The sequence below is a fragment of the Pavona decussata genome, unplaced genomic scaffold, assembly GCF_977016875.1.
Source record: "Pavona decussata unplaced genomic scaffold, jaPavDecu1.1 SCAFFOLD_215, whole genome shotgun sequence".
Classification (NCBI taxonomy): Eukaryota; Metazoa; Cnidaria; class Anthozoa; order Scleractinia; family Agariciidae; genus Pavona; species Pavona decussata.
Window position 1 is genome coordinate 3,284,465 of NW_028145620.1, and position 25,536 is coordinate 3,310,000.

The 25,536-nt window shown below is 41.4% G+C and overlaps 1 protein-coding gene, 1 long non-coding RNA gene and 1 pseudogene across 2 annotated transcripts in view; 1 reads left to right on the plus strand and 2 right to left on the minus strand.

Annotated features, from left to right (window-relative positions):
- Positions 1 to 1,316: 1,316 nt before the first annotated feature.
- Positions 1,317 to 25,536, minus strand: part of LOC146460064 (uncharacterized) — a 52,997-nt pseudogene continuing 28,777 nt past the window's right edge.
- LOC146460065 (uncharacterized) lies at positions 19,717 to 21,054 on the minus strand. The gene is made up of 2 exons (XM_085088749.1): positions 20,463 to 21,054; positions 19,717 to 20,288 (listed from the first exon to the last, which is right to left on the minus strand). The coding sequence occupies exons 1-2, from the start codon at positions 21,052 to 21,054 to the stop codon at positions 19,933 to 19,935; spliced, it is 948 nt and encodes a 315-aa protein (XP_084944875.1). The 3' UTR covers positions 19,717 to 19,932.
- LOC146460066 (uncharacterized) overlaps positions 23,110 to 25,536 on the plus strand; it is a 3,150-nt gene continuing 723 nt past the window's right edge. Inside the window, exons 1-3 of the long non-coding RNA XR_014857787.1 lie at positions 23,110 to 23,158; positions 24,066 to 24,174; positions 25,056 to 25,171. This is a non-coding gene — a long non-coding RNA (uncharacterized LOC146460066). The remainder of the gene's footprint in view (positions 23,159 to 24,065; positions 24,175 to 25,055; positions 25,172 to 25,536) is intronic.

The following is a 25,536-nucleotide window of genomic DNA, read 5'->3' on the forward strand; positions in this document are numbered from 1 at the left end:
TCAATAGATCAAAAGAATCAAGTTGGAGTAGCTGTAGACGAAGTATACTGTGTTACAGAGTGGAGCACATATGTGGTATTCTCAACTAAACGAAATAAGGTCCCTCGTAAAGGACGTACCTTTCATTGCCCTGACTACAACTGCGACACAGAAAACTAAGGAGCGAATCTTTGAACTTTTGGAGTTTGGGTGGCCAAAGGAAATATTTGAAAGCCCTAACGAGGTAAACGTGCGATATTCTGTCCAGAAGCTTGAGAACTCCCTGTTCATTATTGAGAACTTTTGTTGCTTGGTTACTGGATTATTGCACAAGGGAAAAGGCAGTACCAGAACAATTATTTACTGTCAAACTGTAAAACAGTGCCCACAGCTATACAAAATGTTTGAATTGAATTGGAACTTGGTGCATCGTTGTATGAAGGAGAAAGAGGTCCTTCAAATCGATTAGTGGAAATGATGCACTCTGGTAGCCCAGCTAGTGCCAAGAATCATGTGCTTGACCAGTTTGGAGATGACACATGGAGTGCCTCAGAATTCTGATAGCAACAATTGCATATGGAATGGGTGTTAACTGCAAAGGTCTCACCCGAGTGATCCACTTTGGCCCATCAAAGTCCATTGAGGCTTATATGCAAGAGAGTGGTCGCTGTGGACGGAGTGAAGAGCAAAGTTATGCTTTGCTGTTTTACAATGGCATCAATGTCAAGGCAGCAGATTCAGATATGAAGAATTACATCAAGGCAACCACCTGTCGCAGGAGGTTACCTCTTAATCATTCTGATGTGCAAACGTGTCAGTCTGACAGTCCAACTGGACATATGTGCTGTGATATCTGTGCTGAATCATGTCAGTGTCAAGGAGGAAATTGTTGTATGGATTTGCACCTGCTCGCCATGATGGATGACACTGAGAGATGAAGAGTCATTTCAAATGAATAGATTTCAGAGTTGAAAAAAAGGCTGAATACCTTGCGTAAAACAATTGTTTCAGAGGCTATTGCTTTAAAGGAGCAACATCATGCTTCAATTTTTGGTTGCCCCGCAAAACGTTTAGAATTTGGAAATGATCAAGTTCAACAAGTTATTGACAACGCAGAACATATCTTTTCTATCTCCAGTGTGCCGAACTATGTTGACATCTGGCAAAGAAAGCATGCAGCTTTCGTTTTGAAATTTTTTCAATAAATTTTCAATGTTGTTGAGGAACCCATGAGTGATTCAGACTCTAAGGAGGACTATTTTGAACAAAGCAGTGATGAGTGGATGGACATGATCAATGATCAATCCTTCTTGGAGTTACTAGACCAGTCTGAATGCCACAATCCGTGATCTGACAGCCAACAAGAACATCTGCTTGTTGGGAGCATAGGCATGATGGGCATCGGCCTTCACATTTCTTCTGTTTATATAGTTACGGTCAGCAAACAAACTGCATTTGTCATTGCCTGAGACGATTGAGAAGAAGCGTTGGTAGATTAACTGTAAATAAAAATCATAAAACAAAATAAATAAATACATAATTATACAAAAACAGGCCATTAATGAGTACAATACTTTATTACTGTAATAACCACCCTGTAATTTAGCCAGCAATGACACCAACTTCAAAGTTATTATAGTGTTTACTAAAACCAGGGCCACCCAGACAATGAAAACCAATTGGAGGGCAGAACTGAAACAATAGATTCCAACATTTTCAAATCCAACAAATCAAATGTCAGATTTAAACAATGAAATTGCAACTTGTACATTGACAAGTTTTAGTGAACCCACTGTAAACCCCCAGCATAACAATTAATCCACATGCCGTTGATATGAACAGGCTTGTTCTCCTGTGAATGTACAAGGATGCCAATGATCCGATTTTAAGAGTCAGTTCATTTAGCCACCAGTTCTCAAACCATCATAGTGCTACAGTGTACTTTGAAAAATGTAATAATAACCACATTGTAATTTTATTTATGGAAAAAAGAATGCCTCAAACACTATTTATAATGGCCTCACCAAAAGTTCGCCTTTTTCTGTTCAGTGTTTTTTAGGCCTCTGTAGATTAATTAATTATACATTTATTTATTAAAACTGAAAGACCAATCAATAAAATGAAAGATAGAATACAAAACATAGGTTGACTAACAGAAAGAAATTTTAACTCTGCATGCCAGTCAGCAATCTCAATATGCATGCCGTCTAGCCTCTCCTTGGGTGTAAAGCCACTTGCAAGAGATGATAAACAGTTCACCGCTCGTTCAACAGACAGTAGATCACCAACAACTCCCACTTAGTTGAAAACAATTTTCCATGCGAGGAATGTTGGAGGAACATAGGAATGAAGCTGATGCAAGGTCTGGTTGATTCCATCTGTGGAGTTTTCATCATTGAAAAGTATTCCAAGGCATTCCTGCAGAACAACGATACAGATGATTATACTACACTCTACTTTGAAATCGTTAATCCTGTATATTTTCCTTAAGGTTCAGATCAATCTAAGGAGAGCTTTATGAGCAATAATGTTATCAATTAACGTCACCTCCTTTTATTTTGTTTGTTACAGGCTCTTAAGAATAGATCAGTCTTTCAGGGTTGGTTTAGAACTGGTTTTATTGATCTGACAATAGGGACTTTAAGTATCCACGATGAGAACGAGAAGGGCGACTTGAAATTGTGTGGGAAAACCCAAATGACACATTGCGCATGTCTGGCGGGAAATATCTAGACGTTCTGCTCTGGTGCCCGACGCAAGAAAGCTTTGTTTGGCATTGATCGTGAGTAGCATTTCACATATTTGACCTCCATTTTTGCCCTGAAAATTATATTTTTAATATGGCTTGGTACTTAAGAATACCGTAGGGAAAGTACGCATTGAGTTGTTGCATTTATTCCTGAAACTATAATAAATTCATCAGTCAGCTGTTTCAAAACAAAAAGCTAGTGATGATGCCTGCAAAATTAGAAATGACTTGGGAGTCTTAGACTATTTGTCGATGTTTCTCTCTAACATTACATTTTCTTATTCAAAACAAGACATACTAGAGCTTTTAATTGAAATAACCAGTCTATGTAGCTCAGATTGTAGTTTTCAGTTCAAAGCTGAGGACGTGGAAGCAGATGAGGACAACGAAGAACCCGTGCAGGAACAGCTGCAAAAACTTAAACTCGCAGAGCTAGAGTTAGCAAAGGCTTTGCATATCAGGCAGCTTAAAAAGGCGATAGCTGAGAGTCAGCAACGTCTCATGGACCTACAGCAGAAACCGCCGCTACCCAGTCACAAAGGCTCTTCACAGAGAAGTATATCGTCGGTACCAGTATCAGCCATGCCATCCAGCCAAATGACGGCCTCAAGCGCCACTTCATCAGCCTCAGGAGGTAAACAATCCAGATGGGCATCTTGCCTAACCATAAGCAGCTCAGCAGTCTCGGATGTTTCTCAAACCTGCACAGGTGGCTAAGGGTGAGGAGATATTAAGAATAATAGATTTTATCGATGAGATTGTGTCCACCGTGGAGAACAGAACTTTATCAGAACTCGGAGCCACAAAATTTGTGGTCTTGTACGGGCCTAAAAACCCCAAACTTGAGTCAGTAACTATTGCCCAGTGAGTGATTGCTAATATTAGAATATTTCATACGTTACCTAGTGCTGGTAAGCTGCCATCCTCACAGGATGCGCAGCATTATCTAGCGTACACTATAAAAATTATGGAGCTCAGCACCAAATTCACATGGTGCTCAGTCCTAAAGTATGATGACGAATTTCACCACTTACAGGCTGTTTACAGCAATACATGGAGCTATGATTCCAATCACCTCCACATAGTACTACTGGAGCCATTGCCTCCAAAGGCCACCCCTGCACAAGCTCCTCCCATCATCGGTTTTGCTAGTTATAGTGGGATGAGAGGAACATCTGCATTAATTTTAATCGTCCAAGAGGCTGCCCTCTTTATGAGTCCCACTTTGCTCATGTGTGTAACCTTAAGGTAAATGGGAATGCATGTGGGCAGTCGCACCTCTCCCATACCCATCCACAGGGGGGAAGGGGTCCCATGCAGCGGTCCCTAGCTTGTGTACTCAATATAGTCTTGCCTAATTTTTAAATAGGTATTCAAGGCAAGAAGTTCAGAGTGGAATGATGTAAGTAAATTGTTACAGTAAAAGTGGATAAATATGTTACAGCTGAGCATTTTCTAGCTCAGAAATGGATTAGAGTCCAAAACCAGTTGGCATGTGTTGCCAGGTTTAAAACAAATAAATCTGAAATTTCTGTTATTTTGTATTAAAATTACACAGTGGTGACTAGTTTGCTTGTTATGTAGTTCTTTTATCTGCTAGACGTTGGTGTCAGGAGATAAAGAATCCATTTTTTCCTTGAAAATTACAATGCACTGTACATGTAGTAAAAAGTTCTTGTTGATGTTTTAAGGGCTGGACCAATGCACTGGACTATTAAGATCACGATATCCTTCTTGCCAAAGATGTTTAAGCCATTGATTCCTTCTCAGAACCAAAAGGGAGTAGAGAAAGATCAAGCCTATGGGAAGAAATAGCCCATCATTCAAATGTAGTGTCAGATCCAAAATTTACTGTCACTGCAAGACCTGTGAGAGATTGGGTAAATCTTGTCCTTATAAAAAAATACAAGAAGAAAATAACAGACGAGAGGAAGGCTAGTGGCATAGAAGTAGATCCACCCAAGTGGTATACAAGTAGATCTACCCAGTGAATTTTGATCAATAATGCAATGGAAGAAATATGTGCAAAGGCAGCTGCTTCTGACGAAGAACAACAGAATCTGTCCCGAAAGGAAAGAAAAGATAGACAAAGAAAAGAAGGAGGCAGAGGAGATACGAAATAAGGCATTAGAGAGAGTAGGAGAGACAAGAAAGAGACAACAGCTGAATGAAGGGAGCACAGAGGATGTTAAACCAGGGAAGCGAAAACGAAGTGGAAGCTAAGTAGTCGAGTACTTAAGAGAACAGTCGAAGTTCAAAAAAGAAGAGCTGAGGTTACAAAGGGAGGCACAGGCTTCTCAAGGAAAGAGGCAGGAAGAAATGAGTAGGCAGCTTTTGCTTCAACAACAGCAACAGACAATGTTTTCCGCATTTCAAGAGCAGCAGCAACAACAGTTTCAGCAGCTAGGACAAATGCAGTCAGCAATGATGAACCAGCAGCAACAGCAAAATCAGGCTTTGTTTGCAGTTTTGAAAGAGCTGGTTAAAAAATAAATAAACTGAGAGCAGATTTTTCAGGAGACAAATTATTGGCCATCAATATTGATTACAGTTTATTTACATTTTATTAACTGACAGAGCCTGTATGGCTTTTTGACCAAGTTTATACTTCGGTAAACTTTTACTACATCAGTCTGTTGTGTTTTTGGTTGTATTAATTGTGCTTATTGCACCTAAGCACAGTGTTTGTTTCTAATACTATTCCTATTGTTGAGGACCATCAAAGATTAAAAATAGGCACTCGAAGGAGTGCATGTGGTTTCAGCTACCACAATGAAAAGTTTTTGCCTGTGTTCCAGTGACCCTGAAAAAAGTCATCGTAAGAAAATGAAAGGGAATCTCTTCAAAGATCAATACATTATATGTGACTGTTACATTTTCAGTAAGTTTTTTTTTGTCTGCTTTATTGACTCCCGTTTTGCGCTTTTGTGAAAAAGTTGCAATGCTGGGGTGTTACTTCGGTGGTGTATGTTCTATGTTGGTGGGGTTGCAAATTTGTAGGGAGGTTATTTTCCAAGTGATAGAGGGGGATTTTTAGACTAACATTATACTCTAGGTATCTCTATTTGCGTTATTGACTAAGCGTAAGGGAAGCTCAACTCGTCAAGGTAGGTTTCAAACTATGATCTGTCGCAAAATTAGCAGCTAAAGGAGTTCTAAATTAAACATGTGGTCCATTTTAAATCAGTCAATCAATGCTTCGGGCCCGTGTAACAATTGTAGAATATTGCAGTAAAGAAGCAATGTTGTATAAAATTCAGAGGGGTAAATAAACAGCTTTAGTCAGTGCCAAAATTGTGCATCGTAATTTGATTGTGTTGTCATATAGGCGCATTTTGGTATGCACTGGAGGATTTCGGTTTGTTTACACTTTTAAAAATACACAGGGAACAGTAAAAGATATGGTTTGGCTCCCCCATGGTTTACATAAGTGTGAATCAAGACACAGATAAACACACAATAAGCTCTCTAATTAAAAAAACTTATTCAGACAGACCTGTCTTCACCCTTGAAAAGCAAATACGTTCAATTTTCGCCTCGAATGAAGCTACATGGAATGAATGTACGTGAAGGAGACCGATCCAAGCACACTCGGAGTTACTAAACGCAACTAAGTAAGCTTATGTTTTTCGAAAATTTCGCCAAAGCTATTTGAAATATGATAATTCAATCAATTTAACATAAAGCACGGTAAAATTCACATTCTCCAAGACCCACAAACTGCCACCTTGAAAATCCACGCATGAGAAATGCGGCAGCCAGTTTGAATTGCATACAAGGATCTTCCGTACGAAAAAAGCCGACTGAGAGCTCGCCAACCTGTCGTGGCACATAGCAAGCGTAGCTATGACGTTTTTAACATCGATATAAAACTAGCCTGCATGGCAGGTGCTAGAAAGGGGAAGGGAGAGGGAAAAATTGAGCGTGCGAGGGAGAGGGGAAAAGGAAGCGCCTGCAGCGAACCCATTGTTTATTTCGTCTCGCCCCCTCATTAATATGCAAACGGCCAACATTTGCGACCGTCTGCCTGTCAAATGCCAGCCAATAGAAATATTGCTTACTTTCGCCGGAACCCAGAGTGCGTGAAATAATGGATAAACACATAAGCGGCAGGCATAAGCAGTATGGCCGATCGAAAAGAATTACGTTTGCTGTTGCGTACAGGATTTCGATAATTCTTTTCCACAGTGGTGTTAGTTTTAAAGACTTTGGGCAGTTAAACCACCTGGGTGTTTGTATGACCCACAAATCAATGATTACTCTACAACAGCGAATGGGTGAGAATTTTGATCACAAGGCGATTATTTGGCAGAAATCCATCGAGTGCAATAAAATAAATACCGTACTGTTAAATCAGCGAGCTTTTCCGACAAATTACACGTAGATAAACCCATACTCTCCACTTCAAAAATTTGGTCGTTAATAATGCTAGTAAGAGGGCAAATTACTAGCACAGAAGCAGTTTGAGTGTGGCCATTGCGATTTCTATTTTCTGTAACACCAGCAACTGGAAGATAAGACTCTTTCCGAAAGCCGTCAGTAAAACTGCCACCAAGCTGCCACCAAGTCTTTCTTTCCATACAGTTGTTTCACCGCTTTTCTCTGTTCATCTTTCAAGGTTATTTTGCGACCTTTACCTTCTAACTCCAGCAAGATTTCCTTCAAAATTTGCTCAAACTTGGCTTCCCTGTCTCTTTCGAGTGCATCTGTCATCTTGATTTTCAGTCTCAAATGGCTTCCAAAACATCTGGACCAATCAGAAGGTCGTATCTGGCGATGATTGACGCATAAATAAAAACAAACCAATGGCGATTTTTCGTCGCCAACGAACGAGAAAGATGAAATAAACAATGGGTTCGCTGCAGGCGCTTCTTTGACCCTTCTCCCCTGGCCGGGCGTTTCTCGCACGCCCAATTTTTCCCTCTCCCTTCCCCTTTCTAGCGCCTGCCACGCAGGCTAATATAAACCGACAACCGTATGAAATCCAGCGAAGATTGTCGAAAACTACGAGATACAACGAACCGACAACGAATCAGGGTATCGAACTACGTTAATCTCGTTCCCAGGCCCAAAAGAAAAGGGTAGGCCTGTCACTAAAAGACATCGTATTTATCCATGAAAGATCGCCAATAACCTTCGGCATGCCGAACCTTCACGGAAAATGGACTTACCTACTTTCTTACATACTTACACTACACGATGACAATGTAGGTTCCAGCTTTGTAAAAGCTGAAACAAAAATCGATGAGCAACCAGGCATAATTAAAAAATTTCTAAAGACGTTCTCTGGTTAAAAGTTTTAAAACACTAAGCTTTCGATTGCCAAGACAATACTCAATTTTATTATAACTTTATTCATGCCATCAATATTTTTTCTTCACACCAGTATTTTCCTTCTATTATTGTATTTATTCATATCTGTTCGTTATTGTTTCTCACCTCTTTGTATATATTTCTGCCTTCGCTTCTTACATCTCACTTTTTAAAGATTCATCATAGTGATAAGGAAAAACCTCATATGCATTTAGTTTCAACACACAATGCATATGACTATAACTATGATGTTGAGTAACACTTTCTTGGCTTCGACAAGCAAAATTTCACAAAGATTTTTAAAGATTGCAGACTGGCAATCGAATGCTTAGTGTTTTTAACCTTTTAACCAGAGAACGTCTTTACAAACCATCAAAGACGTTAGAAACCATGCCCCTCTGACAAATTTTACGTTTGAAAACTTCTTACAAACCAGTTTGAGCATAATCTGTTGTCACACACTTTGCAATATGCTGAACAGATATATCTTACTTATGCTAACTAACAGTTTTCAATAAAGCTTACTTGGGAATTAGGCAATCTTGTATTTATAATTTTGTGGTTTAGGAAGCATTATTAAAATCTGCGAGAAAGGAACCTACCTATTATAACAACTGAAGGGAGTATCCATGAATGCGAAATTAAAAAATATTAATTTTGAAGGGTTGGGTGTTGAGATTTCTAACCAACTTCCATGGGTTGCTTTTGATATATTGAAATTCAGCTTGACAACCAGGCTCAGAAAACACAAACCAAGGGAATGATAAACAAGCTTGTTCAGGTCCCTTTGTTAGTGTCCTTTTAGCCTCACTATCATGTAGAATCTTAATCCCGATGAAACTAATCGAACAGTTTGGTAATTGAACTTAATCGAACCCAATCGAACGATTTGGTTCAATTAGTTCGGAAATCGAACACAATCGAACCAAAAAATTTGTGTGAGAGTTTGATTTCCAAACCCAATCGAACCATATAAAAATCACTTAAAATATGCCAGTTCAGCGGCGGGACCGTCTTAGCATACATATGTAAGTAAAAATTAAAAGCAATAATTGATAATCACTTTATTGAAATAACTTTTGGGAATAAAAAACACAGTGAGTTTATTGTAAAATCGAAAATGATATAAGTTCAAGGGACTATAAGACAATGCAAGTTGCGAAGAACGCAGTCTCGAACACAATATTCACAAGATAACGTGAGATAAATGAAACTGCCATAATTGCAAGTAAAGGAATTAAAAGGAACAATAGAGTTGTTAACCATGTAACGATTGTAGGATCGAGTTTCCTTTCTTTGAACGAGCATTACTGGGATTAGAGAAGTGTTGTCATAAGTACTCAAGTGTTTTATCATTACTTGAGATCTTTTTTTTATAGTGAAGCAATTTTGTATAGCGAGTTGTCTTTCTGGAGGCTAAATTGGGCTTCTTTTATCTGCTACGCTGGCCTACTATCGAGGTATTTTATTATTTTCCTGTTCTATTCGTCGTAATGTTGTTAATTTTTGGTAGCTACCATTTGTATATCGTATATTTCGTTTCTTTGTGTTTTAGAACCTGTACCTCAAAATTGTGTCACGTCAGTGTATCTTGATTTGTGCAAGCGTGATGAGGTTTTAATAAACGTAAACTACTGGGAGTTTACATCGCTCTCGATAGGCCAAAATGTCAAAGAAAGCGAAAACCAGTACCAAGAAAGTGGGTGTAGTGATTACACCACTTGATAGACACGTGATACAATAATGTACTTGTAACATGATTACCTAAGATTAAGATTTACAGTAAATCACATCTGAGAGTGAACGCGTGTCTTCCTTCATGTCTATCCAAATATTACATTGGCGACGAGACAGGATCTAAGAACCAGAAGAGAAAAAACTAAAACGCAACAAGACTAATGACTGATCCGGTTGAAGCGAGCACTAGCACCGCTCCACGAGCCCAAGTACAGCAAATGCAGCACATCACTGTCACGAACAAACAGCTCAATATTGCACCCTTTGCCATCCATCGTGACGCAACAAATACCGCAAGCCGATGGGCCAAATGGAAGGACATAGAACGACAATTTCGCTCCTTTGGCATTAACGACCCTGAGCCACAAAAGGACGGCTTAATCATCTACAGTGGCCGCGCCATCGCCGATCTAGACGAATCATTACCAGAGATGCCAAGCGAAGGCGGAGATGAATACACGAATTTCATCCGAAAGCTGGACCACCACTTTCTACCAAAGAAAAACAAAGCTTATGCGAGATTCCAACTTGGCAATCTTCTGCAAGACAGTGACGAATCACTCGCTAAATATTATGCTTGCGTATGAGAAATCGCTAAGAAATGCCAGTATCCCAATGAAAATGACGCCATTCGAGATCATCTGATCAAAACAATGCACAACAGAAGAATTCGAGTAAAAGTTATTAGCCAAACTTGGACACCTCAAGAGATCCTCGATGAAGCTGCGATCGACGAAGAAGCTAATCACCAAGCGACCGAAATGGAAAAGAAGATTTCTAACGAAGAAAAAGAAATTAAACGCATTGGGGAACTCGCAAATTCAAAACCATGTGGTCGATGTGGGTGTACACACACGCAAAAATGCCCGGCATTCGGCGCTTTCTGCATCGCATGTGGAAAGCAAAACCACTAGGCAAGTGTCTGCAGAAGTAAACCGCACAGCGCAAATCCTCAGCGAAGGAAAAGCTTTCATCAACAACACAACAAATTTCGCTATCAGAAAGAACCGCAAACAAGACGCGATCACCAAGGACAAACAAGTCATCGAAGACTGAGCAATCACAATGGGAAAGTCCGCCAAGTGTTGCAAAATGAAGAAATAGACCGGAAGTCCGATTCCAGCGACACATTGAGCAATGACTGTTTCATCCACCATCTGCAGATTCACAAAGCGAGCCAAGGCATCCAGAAGACCTGTACAATCCTGATAAACGGCATCGAAACCACAATAGAACCAGATACCGGCACAGACACGCACATTATGGACGAATTTCAGTTCCAAAAACTGCAAACACAAAGTCCGGAAGTGGAACTTCAAGAATTGGAAATCAAGCTAAAAGCACTCAACCACGACCTGCCAATCGAAGGAGAATGTACAGTGCAAATTGAAAACCAAACACGAGACACGACAGCGACTATTGTGGTGATCAAAGGAAAGATTGACTCTTTACCTTTACTCGGAAGACCAAGCTTAGACGAACTTGGCATGCTAAAGATTGATGCAACTGGAGGATTAAAAGAGCCAAAGAAAGCCATGAAGAAAGTCGAAAATGAGAACTCCGAGCTAGAGAAAATCCTGCACCACCACAAGGATCTCTTCCAAGGAGTCGGCAAGGCAACTCGAGATGGCCAAGAAATTCAAATTCACCCGCCTATGAAAGAAGATGCAGTACCAATCGCCCAGAAACCTAGACGAGTCCCGTATCATCTCATTGAACCTCTACAAAACAGAATTGAGGAGTTCGTCAAAAGCGACATCATGGAAAAAGTCCCAGACCACAAAGCAATCACCTGGTGCTCACCAATCGTAGTGCAGCCAAAACCAAAAAACCCTAAGGACATCAGAGTCAGCCTTGATCTTTACCTCCTTAACAAATCAATGCTCCGCACACGGAATGTCCAAGCTCCAATCACAGAAGATTTTGTCACTGAGTTCAGAGACTATAAGGTCTTCAGTAAACTCGACGTTAACCATGGTTACCACCAATTCTGCCTTGACCCTGAGTCACGCAAGACTATGACCTTTTCCACTCCATGGGGAAATTACCGGTACAAGCGCCTAGCCTTCGGAGGGGTCAACAGTCAAGACCTCTTTGACGCAGAAATCGCGAAAATCATCTCCGAAATCCCGAAAGTTCTCAACAACCGTGATGACATTATGATCAGCAAAACAACTGGGACGAGCACAACAAGAATCTTGCACAACTGCTACAGAGATTGGAGGACCACAACCTGACCTTACGACACGAGAAATGTGAATTCGGCAAAGCGTCAATCGACTTCCACGGGCACTTCTTCACCACAGAAGGCCTCAAACCAAGCCCAACCAAGATTCAAGCGGTCCAGAATTGTGCTCCACCGAAGTCCAAAGGAGAGCTAGTATCTTTCCTCCAAATGGTAGCCTACTTATCCAGATATATCAATAATTTCTCCAGCCGATGCGAACCACTGAGAAAACTCACCAAAGCTAACGCACAGTTTGAATGGTCGATAGAACAAGACGAGCCTTCAAGGATCTGAAAGCAGCAATCACGGAAGAACCAGTCCTAATTCCATATCATCCAGAACGTGCAACACTGGTCATCTGCCATGGAAGCCCAGAAGGATTAGGAGGAGGACTGTTCCAGAAGACTGAACAAGAATTTCAGCCAGTCCACTCTGTGAGCTGCACCTTAACTGATACAGAGAAGCTGTATTCTCAAATCGAGAGAGAAGCACTTGCTGTAGAATTCACTACAACCACGCTCCAAATGTACCTGTTGGGCGCACCAAAATTCAAGTTAGCAACAGACCACAAACCTTTCCTACCACTGTTCAACAACCCAACCGCCAAACTGCCACCACGAGGAGGTTAGCCCTGAAAATGCAGAACCTCGACTTTGAGATGATCCACATCCCCAGGAAAAGCAACATGACTGATTACATGTCCAGACACCCACTGCCAGAAACAGGGACAGACCGTCTTGAGAAATACGTTATTGCAGCTGTCCAATCAGAGCATGCAGTGGTACTGGACAAAGTCAAAGAAGAAACCGCAAACGACAAAGTACTTGCGAAGCTCACCACAGCTATACAAACAGGCAAATGGACCAGGGCCGACCCAGACCTCAAGCCATACTTCGACCTGAGGGCAGAGCTGTACATGGCAGAAGGATTGATCCTGAGAGTCGACAGAATCATTCCTCCCGAATCACTGAAAGATAAGATTATCCGGATAGCCCATCAGCAAGGACACTTAGGCATCAGCAAAACTAAAGAAATGCTATGCCGGAAGAACTGGTTCGCAACCATGAACTCTCGCATCGAAACCATTGTGAGCACTTGCTTTGACTGCCAAACAGCCACAAACACCCACCACACTGAGCCAGCCAAGATGACCAGTCTACCAGACAAACCATGGGACACCATCGAAATTGATTTCTGTGGTCCATTCCCAAATAGAGAGGACGCACTTGTCATCACTGACCAATACTCAAGATATCCGGAAGTGGAATTTATCAGTTCCACATCAATCAAGCCCGTTTGAAAGAAGATGAAGAAAATCTTCGCAAGCCACAGAATCCCAAAGACAGTCCAATCTGTCAATGGACCGCCATTCAACTCGGGAGACTTTAAGGAGTTTGCCGTAGAAATGGGGTTTCAGCACAAAAAAGTCACACCACGACATCCAAAAGCACAGGGACAAGTGGAAGGCTTCAACAAGCTAGAAAACAAAACAGCAGCCATAGCCCGCGCAGAAGGAATTGATCTCCACGAAGCAACATATGACATGCTTCAAGCATACAGAGAGACACCCCACCCTGCAACAGGAACTACTCCATACGAATTACTAATGAACCGAACAATTCGTACCAAACTTGACCACTATCCAACAGAGACAGCACACATGGATGAAGAAGTCAGGCAAAGAGACACTTAATACAAACAGAAATTGAAGAGTTACCATGACACTAGACACAGAGCCAAGGAACACAAATTCAAAGTCGGAGATGCTGCACTCGTGAAACGTGAAAAGAAACTCAAGGGAGAAACTCCATTTGAACCATATGTATACATGGCCACAAAGGTTATCGCTTCTACAATCCATGCCAAGAGGGTAAATGACCAGAAAACAGTATGCCGAGACGCATCGAAATTCAAGCCACCCAGAACTGCTTGTTTCCCAACATAAGACAAATAAAGGGAAGCATGCCCAGCGAGACCAGTTGTACCACCAACAGCCACAACCCACGAAATACAACTAGTAGCAACCGAAGACACCGCTGTCCTACAGGCACCAGCTATGGTCACACACAGTATTCAGACCATACCACTGCGCAGATCTCAGCGACAGACAAAATCCACATTTGATGGACATTTAAAGGACTATGCCAAATGATTACAAACATTGATTCAACTATGAACATTGAAGGAACTATGGACAAAATTATGAACATTGAACGTCTTTATTAGTGCTATCGACATGACTACTATTTGATTATCAACCATGATCACACAGTTGCTATGTACTGAATATGTATTATTGATCACGAGCATGTATGTGTCAAGCATAACCCAGAACTTGATTAAGATATGAACTCTGAGGAACTGATCTGAAGAAGGAGGAGTGTAGTGATTACACCACTTGATAGACACGTGATACAATAATGTATTTGTAACATGATTACCTAAGATTAAGATTTACAGTAAATCACATCTGAGAGTGAACGCGTGTCTTCCTTCGTGTCTATCCGCATATTACAGTGGGCACACCAAGAAAAAGAAGAAATCTACGACGCCACAGCAAACCACAGATGGTGAAGCATATGAATTAAGCTCGGGCGAATTAGTGGGCAAAACAAGTCAACAACCTAACCCCTCGATTCCTCCTAGTGGAGATTCCAAAATTTGCGCTAACAAAATTTCTGCCGAAATGTCAGCTTTGCCTGAGTCTGCAGAGATCCCTGGCGAAAATTCTGGGCGTAGAATTAGTGTCTCTAACACAACTGGCGAAGAGAAAATTGAGTCGACGCTGGACAGCTTGCTATCGTTTTCTTCTCAAAACACGCATCCCGATGCAGCGAAACAAACCAGCGACATAAGGATGCAAGATTCACAACGCCAAAGATTAGGCGAAAGTCCTGTCCTCCCAACACATCGATTATCGCAGTTAACACCTTTTTTCAGCGCCGTTCATGCCAGGAAATTCAATCTTCGTATCTGCACGCGGGATCCCGACCCGTGACGGGCAAACCCATCCCTCAGGACAAACAATGCAAAGGATTTTCGTTCGTCGAGTGGTTCAAACTCCTTCGAATCAAGATGGGCTGATAAGTGGCGCAAACTTGAAGAACTTTAAGCGTCTCAACAACGAACCTTAGAGAAGGAAATGGCCGAAGCTAGGGCACGGCTAGAGCAAGAAATGAATTGATCCATTCGAGAACATGAAATCACGCTGAAGAAACAAGAGATTAAACGCCAGCAAGAAGAACTTCATTATCTTGCAGAAATTTCAAAAGGAACAGAACAAGGAGCATATGTCCTGGAAGAGGATTTCAGGGGTTCACCCGACATACATAGCAAGGAGATCGTTGCTGGAAGAAATGTTGTGACACCACAAGCAAGTAGCAGATCTAATGATTTACAGCAGCTACTGGAAAGACAGCAACAGACAATGGATGAAGTTGTTCCTGGGTTACGTACGCCGCAGAGAGAGTACGTGACATTCTATGGGGAACCACGTGCCTTTCCATTATTCATGAGAAACTTCGAAGTAAATGTGGAAGCTAAAGAAGAGAATGATGCTGAGCGCTTGAACTATTTAATCCAGTACTGCGGAGGGAAGGCCAGAGAAGCCATCGAACATTGTATTATTATGCCCCCTGAAGAAGGATACAAACGAGCAAGGAAATACTGCGGAAGAACTTCGGTCGCACCCATGTTGTTACCAAAGCCTTCTTGGATAAGGTCGTTGGAGGTCCTCCAATCCGGACACCAGATCCAGAGAAACTATCACAGCTCACCCGTGATATGGAAACGTGTCTTCTTGGATCAACCCAGTTAGAATACAAAAGCAACCTGGATTCAATTGACACGCTGGGCAAAATTGTTGGACGCCTACCAACCTACCTTCGTTCCAGGTGGGCCGAAAAGGCTAACCAACTTTATGAAGCTCAAGTCACTCCTACTTTCTCGCATCTGACAGAATTTGTGCAAGACAGAGCTGCAGTGGCTGACACCTACTTTAGTCAGATGATCGCGTCGAAGACAGAAGCGCCAAAGGATGATAAAGTACGAAGGAGAGGACCATTGTACCCTCATGGAAACACAACCATGGCGACCGTAACCAGCGACATTTTGCAACCTGGGAGCGAAAGTGGAAAAAAACATTCACATGTGTCCTATGTTGAGGTGGCCACCACCTAGAGCGTTGCCACAAGTTCAGAGCACAATTACTACAACAACGACCTGTCTCAGGCCAGGACACTACGTGAAGAAGTGCAGACGTGCCAAAATATGTGGCGTAGAGGGTTGCCAGAGGAGACATCATCCATTACTCCACTCCTCATCTGAACCAGCGAGCTCCACTGAACACGAAGCACATGCTGCTGATCCGGTGGCTGAAGCTAGTCCTGGAAATAATGTGACCAGCGTCAGCGCAACAAATAGTGTTTTCTCAAGCGCAAGTTCCTGTTGTGTGGGTCTTCAGGTAGTCCCTGTCGGAGTTAGTACACCATATGGCGGTCGTGTCATAGAAACCTATGCCTTCCTGGACAGTGGTTCAAACGTTACCATGTGCTTAAACAGTCTTACTGAAGACTTGGGAGCAGAAAGCACTCCAGTAGAGTTCACTCTATCTACAGTGAACGGAAGCCAATTGAGAAAAGGCCAACAGCTATGTCTGGAGGTCGTGGGCCTTACCACTGACAGGGGTGTGAGGTTAGAGAAGGTGTGGACCACAGACACATTACCAGTTACCCAAAGGAGTATCCCCACAAAGAAAGATGTTCACCACTGGCCACACCTCAAAGGAGTCGATATCGCAGACTTGGTGGATAAGAAAGTGTCTATCCTTATCGGTAGTGATACGCCGGAAGCCTTGTGTCCCCTCAAAGTGCGATCTGGAAAGATAGGCCAGCCACATGCTGTACCGACCCTGTTGGGATGGACCATCATGGGACCGCTCAAGGGAGAGAGAGAGAGCGAAGCCCTTGTCCACTTCATTCACGTTGACCAGGCACTGGGTTGTACTGAGAGAAAAGGGCGTCGACTCAATTCAGCATCAATTGGAAAAGCTCCACAATTCCGAGTTTACCGAGTCTAGAGCTGACTTAGCGGAATGCTTATCGTTAGAAGATCGCCGAGCAAAGGCCATCATGGACCACTCTGTGAAACTAGTGGGTGGTCGTTACCAGATTGCACTTCCCTGGAAGTATGAAAATCCAACCCTCCCAAACAACAGGTCGCAGGCTGAACGGAGGTTGGAACTCTTAAAGAAACGGTGGAAACGGGACGCAAACCTTTTAAAAAAGTGCAAAGAGACAATGCAGGACTATTTAGACAAAGGACATGCTAAGAGAATCGCACCAAATCCGTCCTCGCCAAGCAATACCGCGCCTGGAACGTGCACCTGGTACCTGCTGCACCATCCAGTAACGCACCCCCAAAACCTGAAAAGGTCAGGGTAGTCTTTAATTGTGCAGCCAAGTATCAGAATACATCCCTGAACCAACAGCTGCTCCAGGGCCCCGACTTTACCAACTCGCTGGTTGGAGTCTTGCTAGGTTTCCGGCAAGAAAGAGTGGCTGTCATGGCAGACGCGGAAAAAATGTTCCACCAAGTGCGCACAAAACCAGAAGACTGCGAGGCACTACGATTCTTATGGTGGCCCGAAGGGGACCTTGATCGAGACCCTGTTGATTTTCAGATAATTGTGCACCTTTTTGGAGCGACGAGCTGCTCCTTGTACGCCTTGCGGAAGACAGCGGAAGACAACCAAAGTGAATTCAGTGTCTAATCTGTTGAGACGGTGTACAACAATTTCTATGTAGATGATTGCCTTAAATCACTTCCCACGAAAGAAGAAGCAATTACCTTGTTACAGAGCTCTCGGAGCTGCTGTCCCGAGGTGGTTTCCGGTTAACCAAGTGGGTTTCAAATGAAAGAGAAGTGGTGTCCCAAGTCCCAATTAGCGAGAGAGCTTCTACCGTGAACTTGGACTTAGACAAATTGCCAACAGAAAGAGCCTTGGGGGTTCAGTGGAACGTTGGAGACGATACCTTTGGATTGCGTAGGGGAACAGTAAAGGCGGAGACAAGAAGAGGCATTTTGTCATACGTAGCTTCAGTGTATGATCCTCTTGGCCTGGCAGCACCAATGGTCTTACCAGGGAAACGTATCCTACAAGAGCCTTGTGGCGTTGGGCATGGTTGGGATGAAGAACTCCCCAACGAAATATTGTTAGCATGGAGGGCGTGGCAGAAAAGCTTTCAAAAGATGACAATGGTTAACGTCCCAAGATGTTACAAACCAACAGGGTTTAAAGAGCTAAAGTCTGTCGAGCTCCACCACTTTGCAGATGCTTCCACGGAGGGATATGGTACGGCATCCTACCTGCGCCTCACAGATTCTGACAACAATATCCATTGCACCCTAGTTATGGGCAAGTCAAGGGTGGCCCCCCTTAAAACAGTCACGGTGCCAAGATTGGAACCTACTGCTGCTGTTTTGGCTGTGAAAGTGGATAAACAAATCCGCAAAGAGTTGCAGTTGCCCCTCAGTCGCGTTGTATTCTGGACCGATTCCACAGTAGTATTGCGTTATCTAAGGAACACTTCAAGCAGATTCCAAACCTTTGTTGCCAACCGTTTACAAGTGATCCATGATAATACTACTCCTAGTCAGTGGCGACATGTTCCTACGAACATGAATCCGGCAGACCTTGCATCAAGGGGAATCCATGACATGAAGACAGACCGGGGCTGGCTTCAAGTGCAGCAGTGGTTTAAAGGGCCCCAGTTCCTTTGGCAACACGAAAATAACTGGCCAGAAAAACAAAAAGACCTGCCACAGGTTGAAGTGGCCGACCCAGAGGTGAAAAGAGAGAATGTGCGCATTTGCAGTTCAGTGGAACTTTTCCAACAGCAAGATCCCAATGATTCTCAGCTAGCTCCTATCCCAGCCATCTTCCTGGTATCAACTCCAGAAGACCGTTGCCTGGTTACTGAGATTTAAGAAGTATTTGCACACCCAATTGTTCTATTTGTCGTAATGTTGTTAATTTTTGGTAGCTACCATTTGTATATCGTATATTTCGTTTCTTTGTGTTTTAGAACCTGTACCTCAAAATTGTGTCACGTCAGTGTATCTCGATTTGTGCAAGCGTGATGTGTTAATAAACGTAAATTACTGGGAGTTTACAACGATTTTTAAAAAAACTCTGCAATTTCGGCACATAGGAGGTTGCTTAACAGCTTAAGACTTACACATTATTTCCAGATCCACGTGGCCGATACAGTACAGGCTTGGAGCTTTACGTGGCAGTGTTGAATGTTGAATGACACTGTCCGGTGCATGGATTCGAAAACAGAAAATAAATCAATTTTTGTTGCTGGAGTCATCCCCAAAACAGTGTGTGTTCTCCTACTCCGGACACCATTTTCAACCAACTATCGGACCCGGGAATCCAACCAGAAAAATATATATTTACTGATGCAAAATCAAACCTAATCCGCAAACTCAATGGAACCCATTGAACTCAATCGAACCTTAACGAACTAATCGAACCCATTTGAACGTTCGATTTGGTTCGATTAGCCCAATTTTTTTGTGAGGGTTCGATTGTGTTGGATTATCGAACTCAATCAAACCCAATTGCGTGATTGGGTTCAATTGGGTTTGATTAAGTTCGATTAATCAAACATTCGATTTGGTTCGATTAGTTACGTCGGGCTTAATACATCGGGAGAAGCCCATTCAAATAATATAAACATACTCATTTTATTATATATATTTATTAGCAAAATTATGCTTGTGATATGTCTGGAATATGAAAAAAATTCGAATAGTACTTGAAAACTCAGAGTAAGACTAAGGTTTGTGGCCTTAATGACTATGCAAAGTAATCCTACAAGGTAGGGGGTTTAAGCTCGTAGAGTTCAGAAGTTGTATTGTCCTACAAGCATGTTAGGGCGTTTCTGAGTAAAGCACAGACTATGTACATTTCCCCTACTGCTGACAGACCTGTCCTCGCGTTCTTTTTAAAGTCAATAAATTTAAAATAATTTACTTTGTCACCAAATAACCATTCTACGGAGGTTCTTAAGGGGCTCATGGCCTTGTTGAACTGTTCCATTTGTGCCGTTAGATGAATGTTTCCAAATGGTACCTGAAGATGCCGTCTTAGCGGATATGCAGGATCACCATAATGGCACATTGGGTGCGTCACAGGTCCAGGAGAGAATGCAAACTGCTGCAGATCATCAAGAAGGTGCGAATTGCGTAGCATAGCAGCATCATAGCGTTTTCCCCCTAACGAAGAAAAGAGCCAAATGATCTTAATATCTTTATATAACCTTCATATTCAGTACATAAATCTCTCTCGTCCATCCCTTCCACCAGAACTAATCTAACATGTAACAATAAAAATCAACAAAAAGCAGGCAAAGGTGCCGGCTTAATTTGAGCACGTTTTATGTAACTTACCAACTGGGCCAAACATGTTGTCAATCATTCCCTTTGGAAGCACAATGGACTGAAACTTAATAGCGTGTCCCCTTTTGTGGCCATTATAAACTATGTGTTGAGTCTGCCCTGGCTTACTTATCAGCCTCACAGTCCCATCGATGAAGCCAAAACAATTATCCAAAGGGGATCCTTGGGCTGTGATGGAGGTTGCATACTCTTGAAGAGCACGAGGGTTTAGAAGTGCGTTGTTCCACTGCAAAATTCGGTGACCATGCATCTGATATATTAAATCCATCATAAGGTTATTAATCATACATAACATTGGAACAGGCCTCGCAAGCCTGGGTATCATATTGGCATAGTGACATGGATATGCAAGTCTCTTGAGAACAATACATAGGGCTTCCAATCCACTACAAACACTTCTTTGGTAACAAGTTATCACATCGGGTATCTGCATTACTTCAACTAATAGTGTGAAATCTCGTTTCTGAAATCTAAATTCCGACAAACACTCGTCGTTCTCCAGCACATCTAGGTTGAAATGGTTGTACGAGTCATAGGGTAGCTCCAGGTTTGTTGATGAGTTTAAGTCGTACAACAGTAACATGCCAAGCTAGAGGCTTGATTTTATTGCACGCACTAGGAGATCACGTTTCCCTGGCAAAGACACACTTTGTGGTCACGCGCTATTTGAGTAAGTAGTTTTCACACATTCCTTTGCGCTCTTTGAGTGTGTACATTTATTCAACATGTCAGTTACTCTGTCATCGTTGTTGATTTCACCGAACGAGAAAAACAGTCTTACTTAGTTAATATCTAGCAAAGATAAATCAGATCATACTATTTTTGGTAAAGACTTGACTACGCGCCAGATATGAATTTGGAGACCTTCAGCAAGGTTAGTTCACTTTTTCTGGGAAGCATTCGCGGTGCTCTGTTGCTTTCGAGCATCATGATCTTTCGAGTTTTTTCACGATTCCTAGACCCAGACAAGACTTGGTACTCCTTAAACGATCATTTGTGTTCCAAATCGCAGCGAAAGTTTGGAGAAAATAATTTGTTTGCAATATTTCCCAATGAAGTTCGCCGCGTAAATATCGCAGATCTTCACGATGGAAATGGCGGGCCAGTTCCAAAACAGTGGTTCAATAAGCTTGATGGAAGGAATGGCTCTGAGCATGTTTATGTTGCGAGTGCATTTGCTGTGCTTGCTGGTAACATTGGCCTTAAAAACCCTAGTGAACCGGATTTTCTACGATCGGATGCTTTTGTATCCCTAAAGAGCGCCATAAACAGGCTTGGTTTGCTGGTGATCGACCCACAAGTAGCAATGAATCCACTTTTCGATACAAAGAGTCAAATAATCGACGAGAGATCCGTTCAGAGCTCCCAAGAATCCCCGGAAGAATCAGCGGCGGGAGAAATGAAAGAAGCGAGAAGCCCGCCAAAATGCTCTACACCAAGAGGAGAAAGCCTGCCAAAATTTTTTGAAAGTTTGTGCAGTGAGAAGTCGTTGTCCTTTGATCGTTCTACGCCTTCAAAGTCGTCCATAACTCAGATTTCGCTGAATGCAAGGTATGCTCCAGCTTATAAGAAAAGAAAACTCAGACAAAAGGTCGAATTTGTCATGAGGAACGTACAGGCGTCATGTTTGGAGCAAGGGGAGCAATTGGGCGACGTGATTGTTCGCAGCTGCTTGTTTAAGAGTAAAATAAACATTGATGGGAAAGAAATCATTTCGCACGCTTTCAGTGAAGTTTCGAGGGAACTGGGCATTAACAAGGCCTTCGATGAACTCGTACCTGGAGAGTTGTGGAATGAACGAGTACACATGATGTCTGTACCAGATTGGTTGTTGATAATTTGTAAGCTGGAATCAAAAATATCAGATGATGCCTGGCAGATGATCTTGAATCGAACTTAACTTGGAAAAAGCGGGGTGAGTTGTGCACTGGATGAGTTTCACTTGTTGATTTTAATATATATGATGTGTCAATGACTGATCAAATTTGGTAAAGACCCTACTCCCTGGTTCTGGAGGAAGGGGGGGGGGAGTCATCTCATGTGATCTGGGGTGGGTAGTTCTTTTCAGTAGTTTTGCCCCGGAATTGTTGAAAAGATAACGTTGAACTGTGTGGAGCTCTCAAAGTAAATTTTTGGAAAATTCCATTGTAAATGTTAGCAGTAGCCTCACTATTGAATTATTTCCATATTTTTCCACTAATAAGAGGAGCCCTCTGGAAGAAGCATTTGGAACTTGCCCTGACAACTGTTTCTATGGCTAAGTTAATCACTCCTTGAGAACAATGGTACCTTTTGAAAAAATTAGTTCCCAATGAAATGCACTGCTACATAATGATTATTATTAACTTTAAAAAGGGTAGGGTTTAAAACCCTTTTAAGATTAATTGATTTATTTTATTGAAACTGCACCAACATGGTCAATAAAAATATTTAATAATTTTTCTTTTAGAACTCATCAGATACTCCAATCTTGCTTTCAAAAAGTAGCATGAAGGCACTGCGATCAATGGTATTTGGTAAGGTGCGTGGTTTACTGAGCCTTACAGAACTAGACGATCCTGACGTTCCGCGCTATCAAGTTTTTCTTGGTTGTGTTGTCACCTGGATCATCAGGGAGATGAGATTACATGGTCAGGGAAAGAGAGATGTGCACCTCAACCTCAAACTTGATGGCAGACCATTTTTTGGTAAGAGCTAATTCACTCAGATTTCTAGATTTCTTTTAAAATTCCAAAATGGTAATTCTGACAAACTGGCTTCAAATTCCCTGGTCGTGCTGTGTAGAGGTAAACCAGATCTATGTGAGGATAAGATGAGGCAGAAATTTTATTTTAATTTTTTTAATATACCAAGTACAGATAATAATTGGTGACTACTCCAAGAGAACCTTTGTCTGAAACAAGAGAATTAGCTTCCAAATACAGACAAAAAAAAAACCCGAACACTGATTGTGGATGGTGAAGTCCTAATACAATAACTAATGAACACACCCTTCAGGAAATGGATCTCAACAGCTTTTGATATCAGTTGAGGTTGACCTATTTGTTGGCATATATGTAGCCATGAGAATAAGTATAATTTATAATGGTAATTCAACTGAGTGGAGTGCAATTTGGTCTGAAATCATACGCATGATTAGAAAATCGAACGCGTGCGCAGCACAAGTTTGATTTGAAATCACAAGAATGATTTCGGACCAAAATTGCACAAAACAAAGTTCAATTAGCACTTTATATTAAACCTATTTTAATATTACAGAGTTTTATTGTCAATATGAATGCTCTATTTTTGTCGATTCATTTCTATTTTGATGGGCTAAGAAAAGGATGCGATTTAGAGCAAAAATGGTGCAATTTGGGAATAAATCGCACTGTTGAGAGCCAATCAGATGGCAAGGATCACCAATGATTTCAAAATGGGTGTAATAAAATCAGTAATTTATTGTGCCAGCACAAAATTATATCTATATATTTTTTTACCTTTTGTTTGCAATTCCACTTCTCTGCATTTGTATGATTGTTGTTAAGTCTTATTAGTTTTTTCATTAACTCTTCATCATACTTTTCCATCTACTTTAATTGTCATGATTGTTAGGTCGAAATCAGGTCCTCATTGGGGTAGTCCCTATGGAAACACCTTTCTTGTCAAATCAGAGCTGCAAATCAGTTTGTCCTTTGGCCATTGCCAATTGCAAGGAAGACAGGTACGAGGCATTTTCAGTGATAGAGAAATAATTTCACACACACATTTGTTTCAATTCATAGTTCACATTGTGAAAGGAATTGCATATTTTAAAACATATTTGATGATCTTACTCCTTTGTAGGTGCCTTGTGACCTGTACAAAAATCCTTTACTGTGAAGAACAACTCCCCTCTACCGACTGTTGGTCAACTGTTGGCCGACAATAACCCGACAGTTGGTCAACAGGTTACTGACAGGCTACCCACAGCTAAGTTCTACTAAATAAACGTTAGGCTCTCGATAATCAACATATGATTTTTCCTTCAAGCAAACTCTGCATAATTTATTTTGTCCAGTATGTATTGGTTTAACAGTACTATGTTATTTCCTTTTTAAGGGAGAGTCTCAAAAAGATGATTGTGAATGTGAACAAACAAAACGATGAGCTCAAGAAAAATGGGATTATGGTGGATGCAGTTTAACATACTGTGAGGTTTAAAGATACTTCAATGATATTCTGATCTGTTCAAGTTAAGCCCATCAACATTCATGCAGAAGTTTCACTCAGAGATCAATAAACTGCACTCGAGTGAACCTTGGAGCTAATCTAAATTGTGAAAAAGATTTGTCAGTATAAGTTTAAAAAAAGGTAATGATTTAGAAGTATACTTCATATTTCTTGGTGGGCTTATAATGAAATAACTTGAGTTACACGTGTACAAGGTTAAACTGGTAATCATAATTTTGTTGATTTATGGTGTATCTGTGGACTAAAAATAATTATTATTTTAAGGTTGCTCAGAATTCAGTCCCTTGTTTCTCTTATGGAGTATCTCTGCACTGAATGTGAATTGTATATTACATATTTTACATTCTTTATTGACACTATCTCTTTTTACAGTTGTACTTGACTTGAAGGCACTCTACCTTTTGCTGGTAAAAAAGGGTGAAGAGAGCTTTAAGCTTGGGGGACGTGGTATTGATGTGGAGTTTTCCTTTATATGCAAACCACTAAGGGTATGGAGTTGATTTGATTTAAATACTGTATAGACATTAATCATTACATTTTATTCCATTGCATGTGCATGCCCTTATTAAAATGATAATAAACTTAACAGGATTATTATTTGCAATACAATGCACATTACATTGTATTTTTCCTTGTGGTCACTGAATTTGATCTGTTTCATTGTTTCAATAATTTATGAATGAAGGTTTCAGCTGGATTCCTGAGTTTGGTATAAAGCATGACTCCAATAATTTAACACAGGCTCTACATGCATGTCTGCAATTGCAAGGATTTATGAGAAAGATTGATTCAAAACAAATTAATTTTATACTAATACATTACCTGATCACAAAATAAAAAAGTAAGTCCTTAA

Bases quoted from the DNA above. Each gene is read 5' to 3' on its own strand.
- LOC146460065 (XM_085088749.1), bottom strand. From the start codon at position 21,054: ATGTTACTGTTGTACGACTTAAACTCATCAACAAACCTGGAGCTACCC. The intron at 20,289-20,462 runs GTAAGTTACATA...TTTCTTCGTTAG, and splicing joins CAACATGTTTGGCCCAGTTG to GGGGAAAACGCTATGATGCT.